Raw genomic sequence first — 13,302 nt, 5'->3', positions numbered from 1 at the left:
AAGGTTTTAAATAGAATATCACTTTTAGAGTTCCGAAGCTACATTATGAAGTAACCCTCATTTATATTCAGCTCACAGCATTTGCAACGCCATTTTAATTTTAAATATGAATTAAATAAGATTGAAGTTAAACTGTCTTTTGAATTGTAGTAACTCAGAAATTTAATAACAAAATATGATAATAATTTTATTGGCTCGCAAAAGATAAACAACCAACTTTAATATCATTGACCAGTAATACAACGTATGTAGACGAAAAAATAATCAAATAAGTACTACTCAGATCTCAATCACATTTAAATGGGATAATGGGACAAGCTTTTGACTAAAAAAAGAATCATCGAAATCAGCACATCCAGTAAAAAGTTGTGAGGTATATTTCAACGACAGTCGACGAAAAGTAGTCGAGCAGATACGCATTATTAGAGATATTTCAAAAGTCCTTGACAGATCTCGATTTAATTTAAATGGGAGGGACCACATGACAAGATTCACCTTTCGATTTAAAAAATCATCGAAATCGGTCTACCCAGTAAAAAGCTCTGAGGTAACATAAATAAAAAATACAATCGAATTGAGAACCTCCTCCTATTTTTAAAGTCGGTTAAAAAGCATACAAATGACGCATTTTGCTAAATGAATATTTTTTTATTAGTGATAACGACCAAATTATAATGTATTATATATAACTAGCGACCTCTCTCCGTCCATATATTTTTACACGATAAGTAATCACCGACATATCATATACAAAACCTTCTCCGAAACAAGCTGCATCTTATGGTATAAGTATTATTCTAATTGGTTCAGTAGTTTTTGCAGTACAAACGAACAAAAAACCCGGCTCTCCATCTAATAGTATAGATTATAAAGTTGTAGAGTTTGATTGTTTTTTAAATGCGCTAATCTCAGAAACTGCTGTTTCGAATTGAAAAATTGTGTTGAATAGTCTATTTACCGAGGAACGATATAGGCTATATAACATCACGCTGCAACCAATAGGAGCTGAGTATTCATAAGAAATGTTACGAAAACGAGAAAAAATATTCTTTTTTGAGAGCTACTGATGCGTACGCTGTGTAAGCGGTTGAAGCTACCCAATAATTGTATTTGCTCGCAAACGAAAAAAAACCGACTTCAATTACATCGACAAGTATTACAATGCAGGTCGACGAAAAAATAGTTAAGTAAATACGCGTTATCAAAGATTGCCACAAAAGTTGTAATCAGATCTCGATGAAATTTAAATGTGACCACATGATCAACATCGGCTTTCGACTAAATTAAAAATCATCAAAATCGGTACAACCAGGAAAAAGTAATGCGGATTTTCGAGGCATACCCTAGATTTCTCTGGGATCCTATCATCAAATCCTGATTTCCTGATCATGGTACCATATTTACTAAAAGTACTTATCAGATCTCGATGAAATTGAAATGTGACCACAAAATAAACATCGGCTTTCGATTAAATTAAAAATCATCTTCATCGGTACACCCACTAAAAAGTTATGTGGTATAATCCACGTAGGTCGACGAAAAAATAGTCAAGTAAAAACGCATTATTAGAAATAACTCGAAAAGTGATTGTAAGATCTCAAATATTAAATATTTAAATAGAACTAAATGATACACACCACCTTTCGATTAAAATTTTTTTTGTCAAAATCGGTCTACCCAGTCAAAAGTTCAGAAGTAACATACCTACATAACAAAAAAAAAATACAGTCGAATTGAGAATCTCTTCCTTTTTGGATGTCGGTTAAAAACTAATACATATTACGGAATTGATCGCAATTATAACCTTTTAAAAAAAGTACGCGATATGTCTATCTCTTAAGGTTAACTTACATAACCTTTTTTATATTAATCAAGTTTGTTCTAAAATAATGCATTATTATTTGCGAAGGTGGTTTTATAGACGAAGAGAATTAAGTGAAACGTAACCTGTATTTTAAACTATGAAAAAATCATAAAAAGTCATACTAATAATTTGAGTTTAATTTTAATCAAGCGATACGCTGTCACAACTAAAAAGAAAGGCTTTATCGGAACTATCGTTTTATAAAAGTATTATCTGCGTTATTGATACGCCGATATGTAATAGGTACTATATTTTATGCAAACTTTCGTTTTAGTTTCAATTGTTTTTAAAATGGCTGTTCCTTAAAAATTATATGCTATCTCATTTTATTTTTCAACTATTCTAATTGCGCTGAATTTTTCTTTACTTGTTTTGTTATTTTTGGTTTCATTGAGCTGGTCAAGTAAAGATGCTGGATACTGTCATACTGATGTCATATAGTTTTCCAGTCAAGATAGTTTCCTCATAAATCATATTTATTCACTGCTCTATAAATCACAGTAAAAGACTGGATAAACAGAAAAACACAACATGTAATAAATCCTGAGAATGTGAAGCTGAACCTGTATTGAAGCTGAAGCCGGAGCTGTATTGCCTTCAAAATCTGTAGACTTTTGTATTGAAATGGACTTAACACAAACAAAGTTAATATATCACAGTACTTCAGTTTTGCAACTTCTATTAGCAAAGATTCCGAGGGATCTGAACTCAATGCTCAGTGACCTTTACAGAGTTTCTCAACAGTTAGACCTAAATTAAATAAAACAAAATGAATATTATATTTATCGTTCAAATTTCGATGTATTTAATGAATACTGGTACCATGATAAATTAGTTACATCCTATTACGAGAACAGATATGCCGCTGTTGTTTATTTGTTAGGACAGCATATTTGAAACATAAAGAGTTTGCACAGTAAGCACTAGTGCCAAGGAGATGTAAGGTCCAGATGCTGAAAATAGTTTTGCAAAGCTGTTAGCAGCATTTTGAAACTTTATACAATACTTAAGTACAAAACTAAAATAAAAGGTATCGTAGGTTTACAATATAAAACTTTGTTTTAGTTATATAGATTTATTTTTATACTAATATAATTATTATTCAAACCCGTTCAAATATAAAATTTTCACAAACAAGCGATAAGTTTCGTATAAATATACTAATAGTTGATATGCCAGAATAAAACATTTCTAGATATGATTGTTACAAAGAAAAATATTGCATGTCACAATGTTGTTATATCAACTCTATATCTGAAAGCACCGTGTTTGCTCAAGGTGGACACAACTTGAAAAAAGTTGTACGATGGTGTTTGTTTCCCAAAGGCGTTAGACAGCTGTCTTTGCATATTTACTGACACAACTTTTTGAAGTAAAACTTTTTTACGCACACTTGACTTGTGGAGTAAGCTTTTGAATGCATGACGAGAGCGTTACGAAAAGTTTGATCAGGCGAGGCGAACGGAGCCAAAGAGAGAGGTTCTCGCAACACATTATTTTTCTCTCTTTCTCTCATAGCCAGTTCCGTTTCGTATACCTAAGACACGGTGCAGGCCTATTGTTCAGAACTTTTACTTTAGTCGTGTGGTCTAAAAGCACACTCGTTTTTTTTTTAATTTGGCATGGATGACACTTTATTCATTATAATAATTATTATGAATTTAATTAAATTCTCTAATCAACTTATAATAATTTTTTAATAGTTTTGCATTTTATTTTTAGCTAGCTTCTGCCCGCGACTTCGTCACCGTGGAATAGGAAAAATTCTGTCATACATGATATTTGCGAAACTTTAACTGTTTACGCAGCGCACGCAGCGGAAGCTCTCAAAAGGAAAAAGAAAACCCCGATTTCGAAACATTTTTCATCAGTGCTCCGCTCCTTAGCCTGATCATATATAGCCTATAGCCTTCCTCGATAAATATCCTATCTAACATTGAAAGAATTTTTCAAATCGGACCAGTAGTTTCTGAGATTAGCGCGTTCAAACAAACAAACAAACACTTCAGCTTTATAATATTTGTATAGATTTTAAATAGGCAATGCTTTCAACTACAGTTAAAAGACTGAAAATTAAGCCTGATGAATGCAGAATTTTGTGCATAAATACTTAGAATTCTAACTAAACTAAGGTATCGGACCACGTCCTAGCTTTACTAAGCACTCACAGAACTGTCGGTCTGTAGTCTTAAGAAATAAATCACCTGTAGGATAAGCATGATTATAATGTGTGACAAAATACATAGGCACATTAAAGCCCGTGGCTATCGATTTTAAATAATAATAATAAAACTAAGACCTCAGCAGAATAATTTTATACATATTATCTGCAACTTTTAATTACGATTTAAATATCGTACGTATCTACTGTTATAATGTTCGTTATAATGTTATTGTATTTAAAATCAAAAAGGTAAGGCAAATTAAAAAGAAGAAAAGAATTTAATATTCATTATACTGAGTACACATTCGAAAACTAATGTCATTTTACGTTACTAAAACCTTTTATTTTAGTCGTAGTTAGTAAGTTTTTTTCTCAGCTACTCAGTTATAAAATTAAACGTTTATTACATACTCTATACTAAGCATTAGCCGTAGGCTTAATAAAAATGTTCACACTAAATTCTGGACAATAGTTAAACTTATTTTTGTTGTGTTTATGACGTTGATTACTTAAGACTTTAACATTTTTATATTTCTTGTAGTTAGCTTTTCTGAAATTTATTTCATGGATATTTAGATTTGTAACTAATGATTAGAAGTCGAGTGGACATTTATTAAACTTTCCCTAAAGCTTTGGTTCAAAAATTTGTTATTTTTAAAAGCCATATCATTAAATATTAGATAGGAACAATGTTTACAAATATTGTAGAGCAGAACTTAATGGAAAATTTGGAAGCATTTTGTCAAATATAACAATTCATTTCGTTTCGAAGATAAATGTTGTAATAACATTCGTAATTAACTACGCAATGTAGAGATAACGTTATTTTAGCGTAGTCAACGTGAGTTGACCTCTAACGTGATTAGAGGTTATCTCATGAATAACGGTTTAAGTTATGAATTAATGATTAGTTGTAGTTTTTATGTAGATTTTTGTATAGCCGAATAAATTTTGCATTAATATTATTAGACTTACAACTTGAGACATGAAACACTTTAAAGAAAATATTTTGGAAGTATGTATATGTTATAAACTACGTGTAGGTACCTATATCGCAGCCAACTAATTAATATAGCCGTAGTGGTATACAAATAGCGTATTCGTTGAACAAAGAATGTATAGCATAAAGTTATATAAATGATGATGTCAGGATATAGTAAAATTAATTTTGTTTTTTTTTATTTGTCTGACTTTCCTTCAGAATATATGACTATATTTTAAATTATATTATATTTATAATTAAAACAATTATCATTTATAAAAAGTAGTCGAAGTTTATTGTCTATTTTTTAATTTTATTGTTAGTTCTTTTTTGGTTCTTTTAAGCTATTTGTATTTTGTGTTGATGGTAGCTTTATAATAAGTAAAGTAAATTTTAGATTTTGATTATCCTTTGAAAACACGATTAAATTAATCGCCTAAATGTCGGCTAGCTAAAGTGGTACAATTAACAGTTAACGCGAGCATGGGTAAAATTATTTGTCGAAATAAATCTCATCAAATTTTTTAAGGATAAATACAAATAAACTTATATGTTTAACTTAGATTTCTCATTGAATTAATCCTTATTTCATAACTAAATAATATAATGGCGAAATAAATGTTTAGTCAAAACACATAGTAACGTAGGTATATTAGATAAGTTTATTTTTATACATTTAAGAAGTGCTAGCAAGCGAGCAGCAAATTAAATAGATTATTATTCAACATTTATTCACATTATAATATTATATTTCTCTATCTATAATATAGAAATATAGTATATATAATATAAGGTTTAAAAATGTTGTAATCTCGACCACATCGATTAATCTCCTTCATGTCTTCTCCACTCTATATGACATTAGATAAGTCCGCTTCAAATAAAAAATTAAATTTTGTGATTGTGTAGTAAAAAATTGATACTAATCTTACGGTAATGAAAAAATATTCATTTAAAGTAACGGTGTTATGTGAGTCGTAAAATAATAAAAATTAACACTTAAATTAGCATAATGGTTGAACTATACCTATTTAAAAATTGTTGAAAATAATTGACCGATTTTAAATCGGTTGCATCACAAGAAAAAGAAGATTTCTTAAAACGAACCAGCAATAAGGATCTTAACAAATGTCACTGGAACCTAACCGACTTTTAAGTCTCAAAAAAAACGTGTGGTATCAGGGGGCGCCAGATAAGAACGAAGTTCCTTATTAAATAAATATCAATTTCAAGTTCTAACAGAGGTAAAAAGAAAATAATTATTCAGGTTTTTTGTTATGATTTTTTATCGATAAAAATCAAAAACTACTTTACAAAATTATCGCAATGTAGCGACATCTATCGCGCAGTATACGAACTAAGAACTGACGTACCCTAAATCGCGATATCAAAGTTATCAGAGGCTATAATTAATTTCGCGTTTTCCGTTTAACTTTCAATAAACTAAGCTATAACAATTCAGATTTTATGAATAACGTTTACTGCCAAACATAGGCTTTAAAATATAATAAATTGCAAGTAGTATACTAATACTAAAAGTACTTACAAATATGTTCTATAAGAAAGGAATTGTCATGTTTTCATTTTATAATTAATTATTAGCTGAGCCCGCAAACGTTGTTCTGCCATATATGTTATTAACCCCCCCTTAATCCCCCCTTATAACTTAGGGGTATGAAAAATAGATGTAGGTCGATTCTCAGACAGACATAAAGACCGGTTTAGCTGTTTCGGAGGACTATGGTAACTAACATTGCGACACAAGAATTTTAAATATAAGATGCCTATATCCGTATAGCATTATTCTGAAAACAACTTTAATCGTCAAAATGAATCACGCAGAAATAACCATTCAGTGTTAAAAATTGAAGATTCAATATTGATATCATGTGGTGTGCAATCAATATGTATACATATACAAATAGGTAATACTAAAAAAATGAGTGTGCTTTAGACTACACGGCTGAACTAAAACTTATTTAGTTGCCTCTACAGATCTATTACTATTATACGAAACGTAACTATCTCTCTTTCTATCTTCACTAACTTATATCTCCCTCTCAACTTTCGTTCGCCTCGCCCGATCACACTTTTCGCAACGTTCTCATTACACATTCACTAGCTCACTCCCCAAGTCAAGCGTGACTAAAGATGTTTTAATTCAAAAATACTAATAATAATTTATCATTTCATCTTCAAAACTTACTAATAATAATTTATCATTTCATCTTCAAAACTTACTAATAATAATTTATCATTTCATCTTCAAAACTTACTAATAATAATTTATCATTTCATCTTCAAAAATTACTAATAATAATTTATCATTTCATCTTCAAAACTTACTAATAATAATTTATCATTTCATCTTCAAAACTTACTAATAATAATTTATCATTTTAAAACTAAAGTATTGATATTAAAAAAAAAACATTATATCAAAATACATCTTAATTACAAACATGCAAGAAAACAACGCTTTTACAGAAAATTTTAATACTGTGATTGTTTAATATGAAAGTAAATAAATGTCCACGTCTCGTTATTGTAACGGATTACCGTTATACATCGAGTTCGTGAAGTATCTTGTTAAGAGCAACTTGAACTTCGAAAGGACCCTGGGAACTAGGACAGGAGTGGACGATATAAGCGGTCGCCAATTAAATTTATACAAAATAACAGATTGATTTTAATTAAAATAGTAATCACTCATACGTTCCATAGGAAGTCGCGAAATTTTTAATAAGTCTGTAAAACATAAATATATGGTAAAAGTAAAAATTAATGTTTGAAAGATAACATCGCTCTATCTTCTATACTTTCGTTTATATTATATAAATAAATAAATAATAATAATTCTTTATTTCAGGCAACAATTTGACCCATAAAACAATTTGACTGTCTTCAATTCTTATAATCAAATACAACTTAAAAAAAAATTAATAATATATATAAAAATATAAAATTTATTTTCATATTATTTTAAGTACTTAACTAACTTAACTGTTTCTTTTTTACATTTTCGTATATCGTATTTCTCTAATCCTTAATAAATTTAAATTTCTATACGCAATAGTTTCTGAAAGACAAAAAGGAATAGTGTATATATGTACTGGCTATATCGACGAATAAATAATAACTATATAGTATAGAGATACGTTCGTGCTCAGATGACTACAGACTAGGTATTCCAAGGGAATAAATAGGGGTTACACCTGGCAATAGCGAGCGGCGCGGCGCGGCGGCGTATCGCGAGCGAGCGCGTGTTCAGATACCATCGCGTTGTTTATAGAAGAGGCTAACGAGGCGCGCCGTGTCAGCTAGCTACAGGCCAAGATAATCTGATATCGGATGAAATAACTATCTCGTCATGTCTGCATTCCTCGCAATTATGTTCACGCATAAAAAATATATTGCCGTTCATTAGCCATAACGGTTTTTTTAGGTTTGCTCGCTTTTGTTCGGTTTTTTTAAAAAAACCGACTTCAATTACATCGACGAGTAATACAACGTAGATCGACGAAAATAGTCAGGTAACTACGCGTTATCAAAGATTACTTAAAAAGTAGTTATCAGATCTCAATAAAATTTATATGTGACCACATGACAAACATCAGCTTTCGATTAAATTAAAAATTATTAAAATCGGTACACCCAGTAAAAAGTTATTGCGGATTTTCAAGAGTTTCCCTCGATTTCTCTGGGATCCTATCATCAGATCCTGGTTTGTTTATCATGGTACTAAACTAGGGATATCTTCTTTCCAACAAAAAAAGAATTATCAAAATCGGTACACCCAGTAAAAAGTTATTGCGGATTTTCAAGAGATTCCCTCGATTTCTCTAAGATCCCATCATCAGATCTTGATTTCCTTATCATGGTACTAAACTAGGGATATCTTCTTTCCAACAAAAAAGAATTATCAAAATCGGTACATCTAGTAGAAAGTTATGCGGTATAATACAACGTAGGTCGACGAAAAAAGCGTCAAGTAAAAGCGCATTATTAGATATAACTCGAAAAGTAAGATCTCAAATAAATTTAAATGGGACCAATTGACACACACCACCTTTCGATAAAAGAAAATTTGACGAAATCGCTCCACCCAGTCAAAAGTTCTGAAGTAACATACATTAAAAAAAAATACAGTCGAATTGAGAACCTCCTCCTTTTTTGGAAGTCGGTTAAAAATATACACTATATAATAGTTATTTTAAAATTGTTTTCTACTTGTAACAAAGGCTATTTCTCGTGATTTTAGTAAGTTGTGTTGATGCCACATGCTTATATAAGAAAGTAAATTTTCGGAACGTAAACGTCATTGTTTTAACACAAGCAAAGCTAGGCGAGATATCGACGTAAATGCGCTATGACAATGAAACATAACGGTCTAAATTGTTGCATTACTTGAAAGTTAGCAAGTCTCACTTCATTATGAGGCAATGTCAATTTATTACTCGGTTTTCTGAAGACAAAAAAATTTAATATTTGTTTGCTTTGTTTCATGCAACCTTGCGAACTAATGAAGGATCAGGTACGTATTGAAATGTGAAGAAGTGATTTACATCTCATTAACTATTTAGTATATTTTTTTTAAATTCCTATTTAAAGCTTGACAAGCAATTTGTCTGTACTTATGATATCTTTAGAAGTAGAAATTGCTAAGAGTGCGATGTCATTGGGTTGTGTCTGAGTGCTATTTCAAGTAAAACTATTTCATAAATGGTTCGGATATACTTATACAAAACATTACTTATAATTTAGATAAAATGTCTTAGTACTTAGCTCCTGTTAATCCTGCATTTTATTAGGATATAGTTGTAGAACATACTTAGAGTTTGATAAACCATGGCTAGTTGGCACCGGGGTGTCATTGTGTCTTGAGTTATAATGTAAACACGTGAACGGCGCGCTTGAGGTCTGTTTGTGTCGGAGAGAGCCCCTGGCGCTGAGTGAGTGTGATGTTTCAGTGCGGCTATCTCGAGGGACTGCGCTCATCACTCGGTGGCTGGACGCAGAAAGTTAAATCATGGTACTGGGGACGACCTCTAGTAAGTGGCCCGGCTCCCGCCGATGAAGCAATCGGCAAACTGTCCTAGCACATTGATAACTTTCTTTTGCACGATATTAAAATCGATTTCTTCTATTCAAAATTTTCGCTTTATAAACGGAAGGATGCTTGGTGTTAGAAATTCAATTTATATGTTTTCACTTATTTTAACGTTGCACTTCATTTCGGTGTTAATTTTTTTATTAGTAAATTCCTCAATACAGTTTCATTAACGTTCAAAGTAGTAAGGCACATTTTTATTCGGTTCCTTCATTAGACTGTAGACGTACAATGTCTTGAATGAGTAAAGTTGCATGAACAAAACATAGTAAAGAACAATAAATAGTTTTTGCGGTATATAAGTAGCAATTTTTGATATTTTAATTCAAAGGCATTTAATTAAAAATAACAAGAAGCAAATAAGTTTAATTAAAAATTCCGTTTATTACACATTATTTTTCACTAGTGCATGGTGGCAAAATGGAATTAAAGGATTTCGGTTTGAACTTTGACACATTATTTGTAAGCTTTGTAATTTGTTTTGTACTTTCTCATTTGCAGTATATATTTTTTTATTCTAAAATTGCTGTTTAGGTACGCCAATTGGGTTTAAGATTTTTCATAAAACCTACTTACACATGTAAAAAAACCCTTGTACCACGCCACCGAGTGATCGAAACGCATGTTTCCAAGCCTCCAGCTCACATCTCACTTACAGCTTCTCGAAAGTTTGACGTACAAATCACTGACATTTAAGTAACTGAGAGGCACAAGGTTGTACAAGTGAGTCACGTTAAGTATTATCAGTCAAGCTGTCGCGAGTTACTGCCCTCTGCCGCCCAGCTACACATGTCCTCAATTAGAACACTCAGTTGTTATTATGGCTGAAAAAATTGCTGATTTTAGAGTAGTATTATAATATTAGACTGGTTGTGGTATAAAATGAAAAAAAAAACAATAAGTCTACCCAAAGTTAAAATGTATTAATAAATTAACTAAACCTCCAATCGAAAATTTCGATTAAGAACGTTTTAAGTAAGTCACATCGACAGGAATTGGCCCACAAGTTGTCACGTAGCTTCGACATGAAAGAAGAAGGTGGTGCTTTACTTGAGGATCGAGGTGGGATCCGCAGGCACCAGTCTATGCAGCGCCTGCAACATGGGGAAGCGCCGATCGACGAAGGCAGAGCGGCGAGAGTCGTACCAGACCACCATGGAAATCTGCACATCTCTGTGAAGAAGACCAAGCCTATCCTTGGTATCGCGATCGAAGGTGGCGCCAATACTAAACACCCGTTACCTAGAATAATCAACATACATGTAAGTTTGAAATTAAATTCAGTAGTAATATAATAAGTACTATTATAACATTTTTTTAAAATTTTAGTTCTATTAACATAAAAAATGTATATTTAGACACTTTGTGATAGTCATTAACTAGGTTGGTATTCTCATTATATATTCTAGGAGCATGGTTCCGCATACGAAGCTGGAGGGTTGGAAGTAGGACAACTAATTCTAGCTGTCGACGGGCATCGAGTAGAAGGAATGCAACATCAGGAGGTTGCTCGACTCATAGCTGAGTCTTTCGCGCAAAGAGATAAACCGGTTAGTAATATAATAAGAGTAAATATAATATTTTTTCTAGATCAGTGTGATTTGTTTTTAATCTTTGCTAATCTTTAACTAAATGAATATTTTTCTATAACAGGAAATTGAGTTTTTAGTAATTGAAGCAAAGAAGTCAAACCTGGAACCAAAGCCAACGGCCCTAATTTTTTTGGAGGCCTAACATCTACTCTCCCTCCCCGCCAGCGACCCTCCAGCCGCGCTGGGCACCGCGATGCCGGAGGTCGACCTCACCGCGCACACCACGGAATAGCCAACTCCAACCTGCGCTGCCACATGCTCTTCTGAATGTCTTTTCGACAGTGAATGCTACTCGCCTATATCTTTAGGTTGTACTGGACACTCTCGGCGTTGCACAGCCATAATCGATGTCTTCGTGTGAGAGTGTCAGGCGATTAGCAGGATGGTCGTTATGAAAACGTTCGCTCTACACAGGAAACTACGTCAAAATAGATGATGAATTTTAATAAGTGTCACCTATTCCTATTCTGACGTTGCAACGGACTGAAATGAGAATAACGCAGGATTATATTTAAAAGTAGGCTATACAAAATTAATGGCACAAGGGAGGCGAAAAACTCTATAATCTAAAATTCTTGACAACTTATGCAGAAACATAAAATAAAAATACCAAGTCACAAGCCCAAAAAAATTAACGATTCTTGAAAAAAATAACGTCCCAATTTTGCCACCGGGATTTTATGGGTTAGTATCGAAAGTTTTTGAAATTCTTTTTTAGAAAGTAGTATTACCAATTTTACCGGTAGTCTGTGACTGAATTTTATAAGAAATATCATACTTTTAACTACTGTAATTTATTACATTAAATCAAAAATCACGTTTGAATAAGTCACAATTAAAAAAGATGTTAGGCACGTTTGATACAATCTGCAAATAATTTTATAGAACTAGAATTTTAAAGAACGGAGATAGTTGTGCTAATTTATAATAGATTGGCATTGGTGCTACGAAAACTGAAATTTTAACGGTCGGTCCTCGGATCTTCGCAACATGTATGTAGTGTTCACTAGTTGGTTAGAGCTTCGGCGCGTACATTGCATGTCATGACGTCATCGGTTCACTTGCGTCATCCATGTGCCATCAACGTTGCAGTCAGTTCAGAGCGAAGTAGTCGTGGTCATCTCATCACAGGTCGTTGTACCGACGGTACAGGTACTAGTAGAGGAACGCCCTAGGGGCCGTCATCTTGTCATCAGTAGAGCAGAGCTTGCAGCACGCGGCGCACTCCTAAGCAAGCTGTACTTTCTCTTACATCTTTTATTCGCTTTTTATCTTTTAGAAAAAGTATTTGAACAATACATTTTGCTTTTCATATACCTTACTTTACTTTTTTTTAAACCCAATCAAATGAAAAATTAAAATAATACCATTCTTAGTTATCCAAGATTTATATACTTATATAAAATATTTTTTTTTCTTTAGTTCAGTTTGCTTAGTGTCAGTTTCTACGTAAAGTGCGCTAAACATGTCATTCCATTGGTAGTTAAGCGGTGAGTTAAGGGATTTATGGCGGAGAGGGATTTTAGCCCACTCTATTTACTGAATACGTAGTAATAAGTGTACGTCTGCAGTATAATCAATTTTTATGTT

At 32.2% G+C, this 13,302-nt stretch overlaps 1 protein-coding gene across 1 annotated transcript in view; it reads left to right on the top strand.

Annotated features, from left to right (window-relative positions):
* Positions 1–11,854, top strand: part of LOC123669584 (whirlin) — a 99,373-nt gene extending 87,519 nt beyond the window's left edge. The window contains exons 15-19 of the mRNA XM_045603184.1: positions 9,539–9,544; positions 9,981–10,061; positions 11,113–11,382; positions 11,530–11,670; positions 11,774–11,854. Of these exons, the coding sequence (XP_045459140.1) occupies positions 9,539–9,544; positions 9,981–10,061; positions 11,113–11,382; positions 11,530–11,670; positions 11,774–11,854 (579 nt within the window). The remainder of the gene's footprint in view (positions 1–9,538; positions 9,545–9,980; positions 10,062–11,112; positions 11,383–11,529; positions 11,671–11,773) is intronic.
* The last annotated feature ends 1,448 nt before the right edge of the window (positions 11,855–13,302 follow it).

This window comes from Melitaea cinxia, chromosome 3 (assembly GCF_905220565.1).
Source record: "Melitaea cinxia chromosome 3, ilMelCinx1.1, whole genome shotgun sequence".
In the NCBI taxonomy this organism is placed as follows: Eukaryota; Metazoa; Arthropoda; class Insecta; order Lepidoptera; family Nymphalidae; genus Melitaea; species Melitaea cinxia.
Note: the sequence above shows the minus strand (reverse complement) of the source record. Positions and strands in the feature narration are given on the sequence as shown.